The sequence below is a fragment of the Amphibalanus amphitrite genome, unplaced genomic scaffold (genome assembly GCF_019059575.1).
Source record: "Amphibalanus amphitrite isolate SeventyFive unplaced genomic scaffold, NRLGWU_Aamphi_draft 000007F_arrow, whole genome shotgun sequence".
NCBI lineage: Eukaryota > Metazoa > Arthropoda > Thecostraca > Balanomorpha > Balanidae > Amphibalanus > Amphibalanus amphitrite.
The window spans coordinates 1,261,855-1,281,845 of record NW_024881503.1 but is presented as its reverse complement, the minus strand read 5'-3'; the positions used below and the strand labels follow the sequence as shown (position 1 = coordinate 1,281,845).

General features: G+C 44.9%; 1 protein-coding gene across 1 annotated transcript; it reads left to right on the top strand.

Annotated features, from left to right (window-relative positions):
* The first annotated feature begins 13,099 nt into the window (after window positions 1-13,099).
* Window positions 13,100-19,330, top strand: LOC122378703 (NADH dehydrogenase [ubiquinone] 1 beta subcomplex subunit 10-like). Its single transcript, XM_043360134.1, has 4 exons — window positions 13,100-13,552; window positions 15,142-15,277; window positions 17,040-17,179; window positions 19,123-19,330. The coding sequence occupies exons 1-4, from the start codon at window positions 13,465-13,467 to the stop codon at window positions 19,236-19,238; spliced, it is 480 nt and encodes a 159-aa protein (XP_043216069.1). The 5' UTR covers window positions 13,100-13,464; the 3' UTR covers window positions 19,239-19,330.
* The last annotated feature ends 661 nt before the right edge of the window (window positions 19,331-19,991 follow it).

Here is a 19,991-nt window from a genome sequence, read left to right as displayed (position 1 = left end):
ACACTAAATTATTACAGAAATTGTTTTGACGTCACTGGTGGTAGGAACCAACACTGCAGAGTCAAGAGATTTTCGGTGAATCAGACTCCGAATCCAGCTCCGGCTTCCAATATCGACTCCGACTCCGACTACGGCCAGAACTGTCGTTTCCAACCGACTCCGACTACGGCCAGAACTGTCGACTCCAACGGACTCCGACTCTGACTCCGTAACCCTGGTGTAGGTTCAGTGATTTGAGTCAATGGGGACTGACGTCATGTGTGTGCTAGCCATATAGCTGGTCTGCCACGAAGATGAAATAGGCCAATCAGCAGGCTGCATTGTCTTGTGACGTCATTTGTGCTAGTCGGTCCACCACGAAGACGAAATAGTGCGACCTTGAGGAAAACCGTTAGAAAGCCGTTGGACTTCAGTTGCACGCGCGATATGCCACGTGGTGTGTGCGGTGTGAGTGAGGACAGGAATTATTTGAATTTACGTGCTTGTAATGTCGCCAAACGTTGTTTGAAGTGTAGTTTTGTTTCAAGTGATAGTGCATTAACGATAAAGTTCAGTTTTTATTTGTAACTTGCTCTGTACGTATTCAAATAAGGAGGCGCCCTGCACTCGGTGAAATTATGAAGTGAGGACGGTAAGATTGCGACGCACTATGGAAACGGAGGCAAGTTTGAACCATGCAGAACCATGCAGACAATGCAGAACCATGCAGGCAAGTCTGAGTATACCGATAATCGCCGCTCGATGGAACAGAGCAATTCCTCACGGTGAATGAACCCATGTGCTTTACGGTAAGCTTCCATTAGATTTCGCCATATATATGCATATTTTTGTACTTTATTGTTACATACAAAATTACGAATGCCATGCATGTATGCTTATATCTGCGTCACGTGGTTGCAACTGCAATTATGACTGGTGGATAGTGTATTTTAATCTCATAAGGTGTATGATTCCGGGAATCATTTGACAACATCTGGTATAAAATGCACTTCCCAACAGAGTCAAAATACCACGGCGGGTATCTGATTCCGGGAGTAATCGGATTCCTGGAAACTGCGCGTTTTTGGTACGCTTCAAAAAACACCCCTCGTAGGTGTCGTCCCACCGGTGCTAAATGACCCTTGAGATGGTTTTTCTACACCGGTTGAGAACCTGTTGCTGTTATAGCGTCACACATATAATATAGGCTAAAGCAATATTACGGTACCACAAAACATCGTGTACTTCTCAAACTGGTCATCCACGGCACCATCATGAAAAATTAAATACGTTAGTGAACGACTGCGCTATGTAGATTGCTCACAACTGCAATTGTAATCTCAGCTTTTCTCAGCTGTACATGCAAGTTGCATGCAGTTGTGAACAAAATACATTGCGCAGTCGTTAACACTGGTCACTGACGTCTTTAATTTTACGTGATTGTGTCGTGGATGACCAGTTTGGGAGGTACCCAGTGGTTTGTGCCTTCTGGTATACCGATATTATTGATTTAGCCGATGTATGACGCTATAGCGTCCTACATCGGCTAAATCAATGTTTCATGTTGTAACATGAAACATCCTCAACCGGTGTAGAAAAACCATCTCAAAGGTCATTTAACACCGTTGAGGTGACACCTACGAGGGGTGTTTTTTGAAGCGTACCAAAAACGCGCAGTTTCCAGGAGTCCAATTACACCCGGAATCAGACACCCCCCCCCCCCGAGGTATTCTGACTCTGGTGAGAGGTGTATTTTATACCACATGTCGTCAAATGATTCCCGGAATCATACACCTGATGGGATTAAAATACACCCCCATAATCCGATTACTCCCTGGAGTGACACCTAAAAGGGGTGTTTTTTGAAGCGTACCAAAAACGCGCAGTTTCCAGGAGTCCGATTACACCCGGAATCAGAGTATTGTGACTCTGGTTTGGAGTGTATTTTTATCCCTAAGGTGTCTGATTCCGGGAATCATTTGACGCCATATGGTATAAAAATACATCCTCAACCAGTGTCATAATACCCTAGAAAGTGTCTGATTCCGGGTGTAATCTGACTCCAGAAAACTGCGCGTTTTTGGTACGCTTCAAAAAACACCCCTTTTAGGTGTCATTATTTTTTTCAGTGTGTTGAGCCCGAGTGGCGCGGCAGTGTTTTCTTCACTGCGCGTGTAGCGGGTAACATTGCGCCTGTCTGCCCATTGCCTGGTAACTGTGCTATTGCTTTACTCGAATCTAATCTCATGTCATTTATAGCCTGTAATGTAATATACCTGTTCCAAGACAAAGCAAATTCTTTGTAGTTGGTAACGTTTACATCTGAAAGGGACGAATGCTTTAGAAGTTGGGCTAAAAATAAAACTTTCATACTCCTAGACAAACGACCTGCTCAGCAGACACTTCACGCGTGAAGCCAAGCTGGCAAAGTAAAACATAAAATTCACAACAGCAACAAATATATTTTCACCATTACAGACCCATTGGATTCATAGTTGCCCGTCTTACCCCAAACTCAATGTCAGAAGTTCAGCACGATTTTTCTGTGGACAATTTGATGCAGACAAAGCAAATCCGCGGTAAATGAACACTGGTGGCATATGAGTGTACCACAAGTGATTGAGAGTTTTTAACTCTATAGTGCTGCACACAAAAGCTTGCACAATACATTATGGATGTTTTCAATGAAATGAGTGTTTTAAAGAAATCAAAATAAAAGATGATCGACTGAACACAAATTCACCAGACTTCAATGGTGGTGTGTAGTGGGAAAGGTAATTCTGGTCCTAATTTTTCTCGCTCGTAGCGCGATTGGTTTGGTCTGCAGAAGGGGTGCCCGCCTTACCTACCCTGACCGTCTTACCCCACTTTCCCCTAAGTAGCGGTAATGGGTTTCAAAAGGCTTCAAAAATTATTTTTAAGTCATCTTGGCTCTTTCTCAGGTAAGTTCACCGAATCTGTTACATAGACGTTGATATCAAGGCCGTATATAGGAGGTAGAATGGTTAGCCGTTTGTTTACATCGGTGACCTTGACAGATGACGTCAGCGGGTGTCTACCAATCTTCGCCAATATTACTCTTCCGAGGATTTTATACTCTAAGGCAGTTTGATATTAACCTTTAGGCTCCCTTAGAGCCTAAAAAAGATAATTTACTGCACAGCAAAGTCTTAAAAATCGACAAAAACTTGACACCCTGTGGCGTCATCTGTCTCCTGAGCCCTCCCTATGTGGCAGCATAGAACCGTAACCCCCTGGTTGATATGGGATCGTTATTATGAAACAATAACTTGACAGGAACGATGTGTTGATACCTATCAAGTGCGGAACATCATTAGCCGTTTTCACGACGGGCTATCCGGCGAATGCACCTAATTCGACCAAATCTGCACCTAATCTCTTTTACAGCGAATGTCTTCATTTTATGAAGTTATTTCAGTGTTTTAATCGATGATACTCTCTGATAATATGACAAAGCAGGCATATACGCAATTAGCGCAACCCTAGCTGATAGCTAGGTACTAAAAGACACACTGAACCTAATTTGACCAAATCTGCACCTAATCTGCACCAAATGTGCATCAAAGGTGTACCAGATGGCCGTCGTGAAAACGGCTATAGGTAACCTATACATTTATCGGTAGACTCTATTGGCTAAAAAATTTAAGTGTCGAATAGGTAAATGCCGGTGACGGAAGTTAAATGCAACATTGACGGTATCGTTATGCCATTAGTAACTTTGATCAATTATATCGTTAATCGTTAACCATTGTTCGTTATTTTGTTATTAATTTATGCTAGATCCAAAAGTCCCAGACGTTTGCTGCATTTGCTTTCTCAATGGCTCGCCTTAAAAGTGTCCGACGAAACATCGTTTAAAGGGACCCTCCCACCTTCAAAAAAGTTAATGAATTGGCATGAAAGTGATGTCGCTAGGTTCAGAAAGAGCGAAAACGAATATCTACCAAATTCTATCGAAAAATATTCACCGGTTTTCAAGATATTAGACTTTTACTTTTGTTTACTTTTTGGGATCTCCGCTGTTCCTAGCGACTTTATTTGAAGGTGCGGCATTTGTTGCGCGCAAAGCAGCATATATATACCACCGCGTGCTACCAAACGTTTTAGTAAAAGATTTAAAAATCGTTAGATCTCCGCTGACGTCACACATTCAGAGGGGTATTCAAAAGCATTAGCCCCTCTGAATCAAAACGCTGCAATTTTGAAATTCAATATTTCCGATTTAAGGTATTTCTCGATGTTGTGAGTGCCGAAACCGGTAATTGTGAGCCAGGGACCCCATTTTGGCTATCTCAACTCAAATCTAATGTTAAGGTGGGAAGGTCCCTTTAGCAAAGAGACCTACCTACGATCCATTGAAAGGAAAAGCCCAGAGATATGTCGAGCGATTTATGCATCTATCAAATTTAACCTAATAATGTTTAAACGTCTCATGATTAACGAAAAACGACTGAACTACTTACCATGGGTGGAGCTTTTCCAGGGAAGTTGGTGGGGCAAAAAGTCGTCAAACGTTCAATGTCAAATCGCTAAGCTGGATAAGGTGCCCTGGTGCAACACTGAATCAATTATTTCATTACAGAGATAATATTATGCATTACACAGACATCTCAGTTCCTCAAAGCGAAGAAGACTGGTTTGCTTAGCATCAAAGTCCTGCAAACCAGCTAAAGTTGGTGGGTCGAAACGCTTATTGGTGGGGCAAAATGGCAAGGGCAGCCATTTTGCCAGTTCAGTTGGTAGCCATTTCAGTTGGTTCAGTTGCAGCCATTTCAGTTGGTAGGGCAGCCGCCCTACCAACTGAATAGGAAGCTCCGCCCCTGCTACTAACGATTTTAGATAAACAGTTTACGAAGTTCATTGCGGGAATGGATGGTGCCGTCAGCCGTCTGCAATAGGTCCGTAAGCGTGCACTGTTTACTTACTAACTGCAGTTGTAGCCGCTTTTAGCCGCTAAATCTGTCCGCATTAGACTGAGCCTTAAAATAGCAAACACAATTCTATGCTACCTGGAGTATACCTAAACGTGAGAACAAAGTGCAATAGCTGCGTACATTTATCGTAAGAGCGTTAATTGCTAAATCACTAAATCGGTATTAACCTTCCTATATTAAACCTCGCTTGTTTTTTGCCATTGCCTTTTTAAGGTGTTTAGCGTGCAGGGGTACGTAGGACCCCCCTCCCCCAGACGTTTGGCCCCTGATCGAGAAAATAAGAGCTTTGCGAAAAAAACTAGCGTGTTCCCCGTAACAAGAGGAAGCCAATGATAACCAATGCTAAGGTCCTAGCACATAAGTTGACATTCCACTTTCCAGGTCAGGTCAACGACCCCAAAGGTCGAAAAAAAATTAGACAGGCTAGAACATTTATTAAAAAGCTGTTAATGTGGGGTTGTTACGGGGTATTTAGGGGTCGTGCTTATGAATTTCATGTCAGTTTTGATCAAAGAGGATGTATGTGTTACAGGCAATGTGTGGAAATGCCTGACCGACCAGACATTCTATAGAATCCCTTACCGCTTAGGTGGCTTAAGCTCCCAGGCATTCTATAGAACGCCTAAGTATTTTGATTGTCCGAAATAACACTTCAAAATTTACGGGTCAGTGGCAGTAATGCTATTTGTTTACCTAATTTTCTTTGTTGGCCTAGGCCGGTCGTCACCTCAAACCATTTCAGGGCAATGAGATGAGAGGAAGCCAGGGAGAAATTGAGCTATGCCGACCACCAAATGGTGCACCGCAAGCAACAATTGATCCCGAATTCCGTTGGCACGGGAGAGCCACGGTGCAAGGCACAGGGCAACCATTCGTTTAAAGGGACTATCACACCTTCAAAAAAGTACCGTTTAGGATTCGGAAATGTTACTCATGATATTTTGACGAATTCTGCAAGTTTTTACGCGTTTTCATCGTATACTTTTTGAGATATTGCGACTTTCATATTTCATCGTGACGTCATTTATATCGAATCTGTGACGTAATGAAGGATTTAATTCATGTCAATGTGAGGGGAAATTTGGCAGCAAATATATTTGCTCTCAAATATGACGCGGCTCATACAATAACAAGAGTGTCTCTGATTGGCTTATTCGTAAATCAAGTGATACTTCACTTGAATGTGTGACAGGCGTTCAAAAGGCAAATGAGTAATGACGTCATCAAATGGCCGTTAATAGTTAAGAGATAGGGCCTTAGCTAAGGCCCACTTTTCAAATGAAGGGAACGAATTTCTTTAACACCACGAAACTGAGGATATTGCGACCAGGATATATAGTGGTTTCTGAACCTGGCCGCCAACTTGGCTATCTCAACTCAGAACTAATGCAAAGGTCCCTTAAACGGTTACCCTCGGAGGATTATGCTGCTACAGATACGAAGCTGCACTAGTAGAGTGTTGGCTGGGTGGATGGGCCGTAGGTTTGAATCGAACGTGATTACGAATGACGATGGCTTTGTTCTGATGTTAAAAATGACAGTGAAGAATATAGCAAAAGGTCACATCTTATGTCGTCATAAGCACTTCGTGTAATTACTCCCAATATACATGGACAGCTCTACCTACACTGTAATGTCAGGGAATAACCTGAATAAATGGTTCATTATTCCACGCCCGGCGGGAGCCGGATTAAGTGTTGTTCGATCTCCCCTTGCAGCGTGACTTCTGGGCCATGCGGTGTTCGAAAGGTCGTCAAAAATCAAAATTATGGAATTTTACCCCTATAATGCTTTGGCAATGTTCGATAGGATGTCAAATCTAAAGCAAATAGCAAAGCTATTGTCACTGGCGGATCCAGGGGGGCCACGGGGGCCATGCCCCCCCCCCCCCCAAGGCCTAAAGTGGCCTGTTTGGCCCCCCCCCCAAAAACGTCAGAAAAATTGCTAAGAAAATATACCTTGATAGAGGTTTTTAGCCACTTGGTGAAGTAAACCTTTCCACAGCATAATATGGAAGCAATATGGTAGCAGTGAGGGTCAGTCAAAAGTTGCGCGAGCGGAGTCGACCTTCAAAAAAAGACTGTTGTTGGCACGTGTTTATGGCGCGGCAGCTGGTAGTTGGCGGTGTTTCGCGTGGTGTGGCATCACTGGCGGATCCGGGGGGGGGGGGGCACGGGAGCCTGAGGTGCCCCTGACAGGCCCGTGGTGCCCTTGCTAGGCCTGTGGTGCCCCTGGACCCTGTCAGGCCTGTGTTGCCTCTGGCGGGCCTAGGGTGCCCCTGCTAGGCCGCTGGTGCCCCTGGGCCCTGACAGGACTGTGGTGCCCCTGACAGGCCCAATGTGCCCCTGCAAGGCCGGTGGTGCCCCTGGAAGGCCTGTGGTACCCCTGCTAGGCCTCTGGTGCCCCTGACTGGTCCATGGTGCCCCTGCGAGGCCAGCGGCGCCCCTGGCAGGTCTCTGGTGTCTCTGACAGACCTGGGGTGCCCCTGACAAGCCTGTGGGGCCCCTCACAGGCCCGTGGTGCCCTTGCTAGGCCTGTGGTGCCCCTGGCGGGCTGGTGGTGTCCCTGCTAGGCCGGTGGTGCCCCTGACAGGCCTGTGGTTCCCCCGGGCGTACCAAGGGGGGGGGGGGTCATGACCCATGTGGCCCCCCTTGGATCTGCCACTGATACATAATATATATTGATTTGTGAAGGCGTTATGGCTTATGCAATATGCAATTGCAGGCACTTGGTAATTGGTATCCCTCACTTATCCCTCATTGGGGGCTCTGGCGGGCTCCTGAGGGCCCACGTCTATCTCCGGGAGCCCTAGACAGGCTCCTTTGGGTCCTTTCAGTCCACTATAGCATAAGAGGTCTCCATGCGAGTCCTATACATCTGAGGGCGTACCCTGACGTCTGAGGTACCCAACTGCAGCCCCAATGGTCTCTTACACTGGCGGATCCAGGGAGGGGGCATTTAGGGCCATGCCCCCTTCCCAGAGGCCTAAAGTGGCCCGTTTGCCCCCTCCCCCAAACGATAATGAAACATAGTTCAATCAGTGCGTGGCCCAGGAGCCGAGTTAGACAGGGGGTGTTTTACCACCTCCCGGCCCGCAAAGGGACACAAGCACTGACTGGAAGCGGGTTAACTGGTCGACAAAAGCAATGGTAAGTGTTTACAAAGTAATATAAAGGCATGGGTCGGGTGGGCTACCATTTATATATTTTTCTTTTTAGTTTAAAAAAAATATTCATAGTGTCAGGGCTGTGACGAAAAATAAGTGCCCTAAATCCGATGAGAAAACAGGATTTGGGGTACCCTAGGTTTGGTTCCTGCATGAGTTGGCCCCCCCAAAAAAACGCAAGCCTGGATCCGCCAGTGGCTATTGTTAGGTCAGGCCAATTTTCGGCCATTTTTGGCTCGTAGCCGTTTGCTCCAGTTTGACCTCCGATGCCTTAGAGGGCAAACACCTCCAAAAATGGACGATTTATGAAACTTTTTTTCCATGCAAATTTTTTTACCAAAGGCGTTTCCGATATTAACATTACCACCATCGTCTTTCTAGCGTTAAGATAAATAGGTACCAGACATGGGCACGGATCCCAGACGACCAAACACGAAAATCAAGATGACCACTAGATTAGTGGTCTTTAAGCGTGGAATTATGGTGGAAAACATGGCTAATAGATGTCTCTCAACGAACCAACTATTTTGCATTCCCTCAGAGTTCACAGTTCTGAGAAAATCCCTCAAGATCCATCTCGGATCCATGGTCACGAATCATGGATCCGAGATGGATCTTGAGGGATTTTCTCAGAACTGTTAACCCTGAAGGAATGCAAAATAGTTGGTTCATTGAGAGGCTTCTATGAGCCACGTTTTCCACCATAATTTCATGCTTGAAGACCGTCAATCTAATGGCCATCTCGATTTCCGTGATTGGTTGTCTGGGATCCGTGCACATGTCTGATAGGTACTATGTACTCTCAGAATGAAAGCCTGAGATAATCTACAGTTTGACCTAATAAGGTTAGATTGAATACCTGACCGGAAAATTTGACTGGATAAACATGAATGACTGAATGAACATTTTACTGAATGAACATAAATAGCTGACCGCAAGGTAGTCCGGCAGAAAATAATAATGTTACATCATTAACCCGCGCCCCGTAGGGGGGGGGGGCGAAACGTCCCCCCCCCCCTGTCTCTTTCCGTCGATATCTCCTAAACGGCTGCAGGTATCACACCAAACTTTCAGGACCCCTTCCGGGCATCAATTTTACACATTGTGAATAAAAATTGTTCCAGAGACTAAAATAGGTTGGCCACAAATGACGTCAGAATGACGTCATGTTCTGCCATTTTCGACCGAAAAAGAGCTTCGCGAGAAGAGCTGTCAGGCCTACAGCTTTGAAGATACAGAAAAAATGATCAATACATAAAAGGTGTATAATTGACAGAACTACAAAAGTGATGTCTTGGATTCTTGAAATTTTTGGATTATGGCCCCAAAAATAAAAAGTGACTTTTTGAATATATTAGCCAAAAAATAAAAAAATTGAGTTAAAAAAACAGAATATATATGATAGTACCTACCGTCTTTTATCTACATAGCAAATTTCAGATCGATATCGCTTTTTTGGCCAAGTTATAGCGAAAACCTGTTCAAATATGATGACGTCAAATTTTCAAACTCAATTTTTGGCAATTCTAGAACACGTAGGGCAAAACAAAGACCACCATTAGACTCCCCGTGACGAGCTGCATCGATAGCGGCGCTGAGAGAGGGTCCGTCGGCACAGCGCTCGGCCAGAGGCGCTGCCATATGGAAGCAGCTACTGGAGCTCACCGCCGGGGACCGAACGGTCACCCTCCAGTGGGTTCCATCCCACTGCGAGATCCCGGGGAACGAGTCCGCCGACGCCCTGGCAAACGAGGCTGCGACGCTGGCACAAGAAGACGTCATGCTCGATGTAGACACCATCTACCGAGCCGCAGTCCGCACCGCCAGAGACCGCGCCGCAAGGGACAGGCCGACATACCCGGACCCCGACCGCAAAGCCGCAACCGGGTGGTACAGAGAGCTCATGGGTGCAAGATGGCCATCACCTCTCACCAACATGGACAGGACGACAGCAGTAGACGTCCACCAGATCCGCACTGGGCGCTGGAGCGGCTCGGCGCAGTTTCTCCATTCTATCGGACGAAACCCATCTACGGACTGCCCACAGTGCAGGAACCTTGACTGCCCTGCAGCTCGTTGCCCGCTGTGCGGCGAACAAGCTGACACACCACGACACATCCTGCTGACCTGCCCGGGACTGATGGGGGTTCGCCTCAGAATCCCGGCTGTCGGCAACATACTGCCGACGGTGGAGGAGGTCAGGCGCGGCGACACGGTGGCGGCCCTGGTGGCCGCCTTCAGGGCCCTCCAGAGCTAAGAAGCTACACCGCGGCTCTGCGGCGGATGGAGGGGACAACAACAACAGCAACAGCTGCATCGAATCGATGCCCATTTTATGCAAAAATATCAACTTTGAAATTTAACCTAATTTAACCTGATATTGACCTGGACTTCACCAGAACGTAACCTAAGCTGGCCCCAAAGGCTGCCTGACCCAAATAATCGCATTTGTCATATAGCATGGACCATAAAACATGCATCACATGACACTTTCATATTGTGACCCCCAGTGACCTGGCCTCTGTGACCTGACCTGGTATCAGTGACCTCAGATAGCAAAGTATGTGTTTCTCGAACAATTAACCATCGATAATTTCAATAACTTACCAATTTACTCGATTTCACAACACATTTCTTGAAATGCCTGTGAACGGTGAAAATCCGATCTTTGACCTGACCTGTGACGCCATCGGTTTGACCTAGGTAAATGAAATTTGGTCACAAGGTAGTTCCCCGGTGGGGCTATCGAACGCCGTTTGAATTTTGAAAATCAGCCGGTAAATTTCCGAGATCTTAGGGGGGGGGACTGAAACGCCCCCCTTGTTGATATATATATATATATATATATATATATATATATATATATATATATATATATATTTATTTATTTCCTTATTTATTATATATAATTATAATATAATTATATAATTATATAATTATATTATAATTATATTTAAGTTGTAATTATATTATAATTATATTAAAGTTATAATTGATACTATATATCATAGAATTATATTAATTGTATAATATAATAATAACTATATATAATAATTCAGACATGATTATTGTCTTAAAATAATCATGTCTGTGCTCATAATCGTACACAACATACACTAATTTGTTGGAAAGATAAGTGTATTTCCTAGGCATTATATAAAATGCCTAGGGATTCTATAGAATGCCTGGTCGGTCAGGCATTCTATAGAATGCCTGATTCCACACATTGCCTGTAACATACCTATGCATGTATTTGGAGCTGGTCGGGTCAGGTGAGGTCAGGTCAACCAAAACTACTTCTCAAATGTTCAAATAGATGGTAAAACGTAATCAGCTCCAAACAAACTACCCTAGAAGCATGAAATATTCGAAAAAGTGAACCAAGGTCATTTGAGTTCAATAACCTTGGCCTGACATTCACATGACCTTGACACCCACCAAAATGCATGAGACAAACATCAACTCACATATCGGAACGTTTACAACCACAAAAAGGCCATGGAAACGCATAGATACTGGATAGTGTGCGCTGACATACGCCGAATCGCGATTCCGGTCTGATACGGTCTCGAGAAAGAGATCACAGGTCAAAGCTATTAGGATCAGGGTCATCAAATGTTCAGAGTAGACGTAAAATTGATTAACGAGGGTACTGAAAATTGTTATCTTTCTTAAACGGCCGCTTTATCGCTCGCAAAAAAAAAACGAGAAGTAGGCCTTTTCAACCCCAAAAGTGCCAAGGAGTCGAGCGGACTCGATGTCGAAATTCATACGCATGAATCGTGTGAAGTTTCGCTGTACCGCTTTTTCCAGTGGGCTCGTGAAATCAGAAGCGCGTGCCTTTACCGAAACGTCGTTACCTATGCGCTTGATTTTCCCCCAAAGGGCGTTTGCTTACCCAGATTGCCCAGCCGAAATGCTGTTTCGAAAAGGGCAGTCTGTTCGACGATATCTGACGACATCCTGGTAGTAGGGTAGGTAGATACCTACTAGATAGTGGGCAGCATCAGATGCCGCCCGTGTTCCGCACGCTTGATTATTAGCACTCGAGAGCATTTTAGAAGCACCGACTACCGAATCGACAACTTATACTTTATCGGTACCTACATAAATAAATATATAAAGAAATAAAACATGTATATGTTTTTATTGAGCCGGTCCCGTAACTCAATGCAATGAGTCTCCTGACGGGCATGGTTCGGGTCGGTGGCAGGCCAGCGGAAGTCACTGAGGGAGACGGGCCGTGCGCAGCTATGTGCCTGTGTGTACACTAAACTTCGGACTCAAAATTTCTGCCATAGACAAAGAATTGCGCGATCGGGAGATGAAGGCAGGGCCAATACAACAAGCTCTGCTTAGCGGGGCCTCTGTCCTTGTAAATCCTTCCATTCAAAAGGTTCGGACTAAATTTATGCATAAAAGAACGCCGAACAATGGTGAATAGCAATGCCTACTATTGACTGTAGCCTGTAGCGCCACACACGGCGCTACACACAAGGCGGCGCAGTTTTCTCTCGGATACATAGGTATTACATAGGTATTATGTAACAGTAGCTGTGTACCGACAAATAGCTTTTATCGAAGGTAATCATTTGCAGTAATGCGCATTCTAAGCAATAAGCATGCTGTCTCTTAGCAAACGTCTCGCCTATCGGCTCGACGTTTAAAAGAATTGTTTTACCTACTCTCGGTTTAATATATAGCAAGTCATAAATATCTAGGTATGAACTAAATTGTCAACCAAACAAAGATGGTGATAACTGATAAGCACCGTGATATTTATTATTTATAGTCACCGTGATATTTATAGTCACCGTGGGGGGAGTGCAATGGTGAGTGCATCAAGTGCACTGCGCATTTGTAGGGTATTTCTTCATAACGCCAAAAACTATACTACAAAAGAATAAAGAGTTCGCCACCAGATGGCCGCGAGGATTTTTCAGATGCTTTGAACGGCGCAGCAGCGGCGTTAAAATTTACGGTTTGTGTGTTCTTTTTTATGCTTGCCGCTGCCAGCTAAAGTCGGGAATATTTGCTTGTTTTAATCTATATTTATTTTCTTTGTGAATGCTGTTATTTTCTTTGGAATGACGCTCGCAATATATAAAGATTCTTATTACAATTACTGAAACCCTTCAATTAAACGGTCTAAAACAAACTGATGCTGCTTTGCAGATTGCGGACGACCGTGATTGCGGAAAGGAATATCAACAGATGTCAGAATACCGATGACGATTGAACACTTGTTTACTCATTGAAGTGCTCAAGTGTTATGTTGTAGTAGTTGGATCTCTTGTACGGCCTTGGTTGAATTGGAGATAATTTGTTTTCTGAATTTTACTGGGTTATTGATAGCCCTCGAAGATGACAGACCCATACAGTGATAATTTGTTTACCAAATTCTGCACATCAGTTTTCAACACAATCGATAAGCCAGTGACCTGGTTTAGAGGTAGGTGAATAAGTTTTGCAAATATAATCACATTTTAGTTAGGTACTTACCTGGTAGTTACTTAGGTAGTTACTTTTGAAAATGTGTGACACAGTTAATACTTCATTGACTTTTCTCGCTGATCCACAGGCTATAGTTGCTTATTTTTATGTTGTCTTTATTCTTAAATTTAAACTGATAAGCCCAGGGTCCCAGGGGTCGGCAACCTACAGCCTGCGGGTGGGATCTGGCCCATGACCATCTGATGTATGGCCCGTGGCTTGTATCAGCAACTAACTTTGTGTTCTGGCCCATGGTTCCTAATCAGAAATTGACTTTTTCCATATGAAAGTGAATTAAGTGTGCAGACTCTTTTAGAAATTGACTTTCCATACAAAAGTGAATGAAGTGTGCATTGGCACAATACTTTCTCCTACACATACTTAACCTGTTTAATATTTAATATTGTATCATGAGATTTGTCTGCTTATTTCATAGCTGAGACTTAAGCTTCGGTTAGAGCTGTACTGTTCATTACACAGCAATCACACTATAGTAGGACACACAAAAACAACCAGCCATATATGGGCAACAGAGAGGCCCCGTGAAAAAGGAAGACATTACACTCATGTCCCTTAAATGCTGCCATTACTCAAGTGCTGCCAGCCAGCTTGGCTAAGGCTAATACACAACAAATATACCATTTGTAAGTACCATTTGCAAATGCTTCCATCTCTATCTCCACTGCCTCTCTCCACTGCTAGAGGACAGGTTCATGAGGTCCAGTGTCAAACAATCCTGTCTACTGTCAGTTAGATAATTTCAGAAATGAAAATGCATACTTCTTGTTTTAATTTTTACTGTTGCTTGCTGGCAAAATTAGAGTATCTATTTTAAAAGAATTATTTTAGGATCAAGCTTGTTTCTGATCAGATGATACATTAGCTCACACATTCCTTCTATTTTAAACTCCCTTTTTCTTTTCCAGTCTGTCTTAAAAAGGTATGCTTCATCAAATGGCACAGGGCAAAGGATGTGAGCTGTCACATCTAAAATTCATCAATAATGCTGTCATATTTCCCAAGCATTTGGCGTCATTGTGTCAAATTGTCTCCTGCCTGCCAGCTGCTTCCAAATCCCATATTCAGCACACATAAAAAAGGCTGCTAACCCCTGGATGCTAGCCCCTAAACATGCTAACTGGTCTCTTTTTATCACTTATGGGATGACTGATATACCTACTGCTTATGTCCCAAGATCTCCAAGCTAGGCTCCAAAATTAGCATTTTTAGTGAAACATATTCAATGGTTCATGTTGAAATCATTTAACAGGTACTTTATCAAATTATTTGCCTACCAAAAAGTGTCATCAAATCATTGTTTGAATTGGTTGAACAAGTGTCGAAATTAAATTTTAAATTAGTTTGAATCTCACATTACTTCAACAGCCATGAAATCGCACAGCTTATGCCTTCAGTCTTCCCAAAATAGGCACTGAATTTCCTATGCATCTGGAGACATTCGTCCACCCACAGACACAGGCTTCCCTTGGTGTGATTGCCCTCAGTGCCTGTATGCTCCCCTCCTCAGCACTGTGTTGTGGTTCCCAGAGCGTGTGGTGGTGCCAAACCGCAAGGAGTACCCCTGGTACCACCGCAGCTACAACCGGGTGCCGACCATCGACCAGTGCTACACTGACGACCCTGTCTGCTTCTTTGAGGCCAACGAACAGTGGATCAGGGACCGGTGAGAACTGACAATTTCGGGAGAGGTCATTCCAAACAAATGCTTTTTTCCTTCTGACTACCAGTGTTTATAACAGGGTTTCGGAGTCGGAGTCGGAGTCGGAGTCGGAGTCGCCCGGAGTCGTGGCAAGCAGCCAGGAGTCGGAGTCGGAGTCGGAGTCGGTTCGGGAGCCTCGACTCCGACTCCGGAAAGTTAACTGAAGTCTAAAATCCGTGCTATCACTTTTCAGTTGTTTTTAACCAGTGGCCCCACGGCAAAATTCGCTTCCGGTGATCACAAATAAGGTATTTTTTCACACATCTTGTTTTTGTTCTGAAAAGCTAGCGTTACATCTTACAAATTTCAAGTCATGTCATAACCTAGTAGGCAAGCAATTTGTATTCGCGTTATAACTTCTACTATCCAGTGTCAAAGACTTAATGACAACTGTATATTTACTTTCTTCTTTTATCGCTCCAAAAAGTGCCTAACACAAACACAGACCGACATGATGGCGATGCCCGTGGTCATGATACGGCCACACTCGTGCTTCTCGGCGGGTTTTCAAGCTGGCCGCCGGCCGCTGGTCTCTAAAGATTCAGCTGCGTCCACGTGGGAGAAATGGTGACCGCATGAACGAAACCGGAGCGATCTCCCGGTGCGCGAACAGGGTGTCCGGAAAGTTCTGGCGCCTCTTTTGGACGTCGTCTAACGCGCGCTGCGATTATTGGACTTTCAACCAATCACCGCAGATATGACCCCTCGTTCACCGCTCAGCTAGGTGTCGTGTGAAGATGACCTTGAAACCGTTTTCAGTGCTCTAGGTATACGGGCGAAGATGCGCCTTGTCGCTGAGAGCCCGCGCGCGGGGGCCCGGTGCGGCTTGAACGAGGCGCGAGTTGCAGCGCGATGCGGCGTTTCCCGGCGAACGGTTGAGCAGACAAAGGTGCATTCCGGATCGGAAATTTCTTAGAAAATATTCTCAATCAGTTACGACCACGGTATGCCAAAGCTGCTGAGACTGAAGCAGCATTTCAGCGGCAATCGAAGAAAATCGTCCTGCATCGTCAAAACCCGCAGGCGTTTCCGCCCTTATGTCGAGGCCGTCGTCGGCACAGACGGTGGTTACAATGAATGGACACTTAAAGCAGAAGCATGTGGCTTGGTGTTTCTGGTCATTGTTTTGTTCTATTGTTGAGTATCTATGGACCAGAGGCATTTATTTTAAAAATGTTGAAAAGCCAGGACTTTCCAGACACCCTACAGACCTAACATGGCTCGTCATATAACGCGGAATTTTGGCAGCCACTATTGCCCTTTGTATCAGACCCGGAGTCGGAGTCGGAGTCGGAGTCGGAGTCGGTCAGGAGCCCGGAGTCGGAGTCGGAGTCGGAGTCGGAAGAGCACTACCACGACTCCGAAACCCTGGTTTATAATATAGCGGACGCGGTAAATGCAAGATCTAGGTACCCAATCCATGCGGAATTAAGTGGAGTTAGTTTAATGTGGCGGTGACATCTAGAATAACCATCGAACCCCCAAGCGGCACATTTTGTAGTCATCGAGGCCTGTCTTTTTGTAAAACCACGCATGTGCTTCGCGATGTAGTGCGCTGTGTGAGACTTCTGGCTGAACACAATTCACAAATGTCGCAGGCTGGAAACCGACTAAAAGCCTATTTCAAATGGTAAGCACTGCTTTAGACACGAGTTTGGTGAACGGTGAACACAAGTTCCTGTGTTTGCGTGTGAATTGTTTGTGACCGTTTCGTTTTCGCTCCCAGGCAGGTGGATCGTGAGATCGTTAACATCTTGAGACAGAGGTGGCGAGACTGTGCCTTCTATGAGGGCGTCGACGCCCCCGTGAAGTGTGTGGAACTGCAGAAAATCTCCGAAGACGCTGAAACAAACTTCTTCATTAAGTGTAAGTGGCGTGACACTATATCTGCATATGACAAGTTCGATTATTAATTCGTTCCGTACATTTTTTTGCTTAAAGTTCGGCAAGTAACTATTTTTTTAGCCCAGAAATTTTTCCTTAACCGGCCTTTTCTGGTGAGGATAGCATGATCGTGACATGCCTGAGCTCAAACACTCCACAGTTCTACCGGACCCGAAGTTGGATCTCAGCTCATGTTATCGGCTGATGTTATCGGCATTTTTGCACCAGTGTCCTGATTTTCGTGAATTTGGGTGGAAACCCACACCCGAACAGATTCTCTTTGCGACGTCCCGGAAAGCTTAACGACGTCCCTGACAGATAAAAGTCGGCAGGTATATCGAACACCAAAAGCAAACAACAAAAAGAAATATCACCTCTGTGGCCTAAAAACACGGCTGTGCAAAATCACATCCCAAGGCCTCACAAACCCACTCTTATACTCAACTCCCCTTTCCTACTCCGCTGGCCAGCTAACAGTAATGCATACAGTAAACAACGCGGTTTTATTTTCGTTTTCTGTGCGTCAGATATGGAATTGTTTTTTCCTTTACCATGTGAAGGTAATAGCTGCCATATGAAGGAGAAAAGATGTCGAAATAGAGGGATCTGAGGACGTCGTTTTCCACTTTTCAGTTTAAGTAACTGTGCAGTGTATAGATAAAAATTAATCATGCGAATATATTCCTTCGACATTTATCTATAAGCACACAACATACCTTTTGTATCGAATCACTGCAACATATTTAATTATTTTTTCCCCTCAGAAGGTCACAGTAACGGGATAGCGCTGCCCCTCGAGCATGCACTTCAAAGGTAGTTAATTTTGCATATGTTGATACTGGTTGTTGAAAAAGCTTGTGTTTATTTGTTTGAATTAAAATAAAGTTACCGAATTTTAAGTTTTAATTTAAGTATGCCGTCCTTGGCTTAAAAATACACGCAATGTTGGGGACGTCGATTGACCTTGTCATTCCCGTTAAATCGACGTCGGTACAAAAGTGAAAAGTGCACAATGATTTCACATTTTTTAGAGCCAAGAAAAATTCAGCGTCTACCTTGGAGTTTATTTAATTGAATTTCATAACAGGAAGCTATGGAAATTAATTTTCCTAACTTTTCCATCTCTTTGTTTGGACGTCTGTTTTTTACGTCACTCCTCTTGCTCGATATAAATATCCCTCCTATGACGTCAATATTTAGAGATAGCCGTTGGCTCTTGGGCTGATTTTTGTTGAAGCATATTTGTTGTTGACTGTTGTGTACGATCATGGACAAGAACTTAACATCTTCAAAGTGTTGTTTTTGTGTTTGTGGTGAATAATTGAATTTTGTATCGTACTAGGGGTAAACTGGCATTACTTTGTGTCTATATATGATCATTTGAGGTGCCTTGAGGTGCTATTATTAAAAATTGCCAGTGAAAATCGCTAATTTCAAGAGATTTAAGGGATCTTCAGTGGCTTAGGCTCCGCACCGATATCGACGTCCTTTTGAAATAGTGACGTCCTTGCGGCTTCAATCACACTCTCCGGAAAATCAATTTCAGGACACTGTTTTGCACCACCTGTGGCGACACTTTTGCACCGTTTCAGGCTAAGACCGTTGCAATTTTTTGTTAGAATATTAACGGATACGTCTCTCGTTTTGTGTTTTTAGGCCTGTCGATATACTTGATTTTATTCACCAACATTGGTCGGAAGTTTAGTAAGACCTGTCCGCCTGGTACTTATTGTTCCCCCTGAGACCGCCCGGTTGGTAACGTTTTCTCTTCTCTCCGTCAAATGGCCCCGTATTCGTCCGACTGGTAACGTGTTCTTTACATCCGCCCGTGGGTACATACCATTTTCCCTGTATCTTCCCGGCCGGTACGGTTTTCCCCTGTATCCTCCCGACCGGTAACGTTTCCCCGTCTCCCTCTGCCACAGACGGTGACCTGAGTGCGTACGCCAACGTCAAGGACTGCTACATGAAGCAGAAGCACCGTATGCTCTGGGAGCGTCGGCACGGCCCCGTCGGTACGGGAATGAAGACGGAACAGTGACGGGCCGCGAGCGCCGCGCGCAGTGGGGCCGACGGCAGCCCGAGAACACTAGCGAATGCCTGTGTGTATGTAAATAAACTGTGGGGACTGTACTCAGACTGTGGCCACTGTGTGCGAGGGTGTGGGAGGGGTTAGGTGCGCGGACATACGGAGTTAAAGGGTAACGGACAAACGCAGGCCGAACGGTATTGCCAGTAGACCGGCAGTTGCATTTCTTTGAGGACGATGGCACTGTCCCCTTTGTTTACCATCACAGGTCCTTCGGTTATGACATTTAGTGTCCATGCTGGCTTTTGCTATTCGCATGGACTTGCAGATTTAAGGTATTCGAAATTCGAATTACTTAAATAATTCTGAAAGTGAAGCAAAAGCAAAGAGGCGGTTGAGGTCTAAGTCGGCGTGATTTCGCAGCGTGTTATTATTTCAACTTTTTTTTAACGCTATGTCAGCGAGGATGACGACAAAAGCGGTAGTCTGGCAGGCCATGTTAGAGTTCCACGACAGGTGCAACCCACGGCCACGCATATGACGTTACTCGCGCTCGTATTTACTATCGGCGTCAGGCCGCCTGTCTCGTCCGGCGCCGTGACTGCGGTGATATACAGCCGATAGGTCGTGTACAGCCGTGACCGGAGCGGCAGTCGCCAGATGTGGAAAATTTCACCTCCGGGCATTGCCAATGTAAATTTGGGTGTGGTTGAGCGATCGCCTTCTATATCAACGATACAAAACACCGAATTATTGATAATGCGG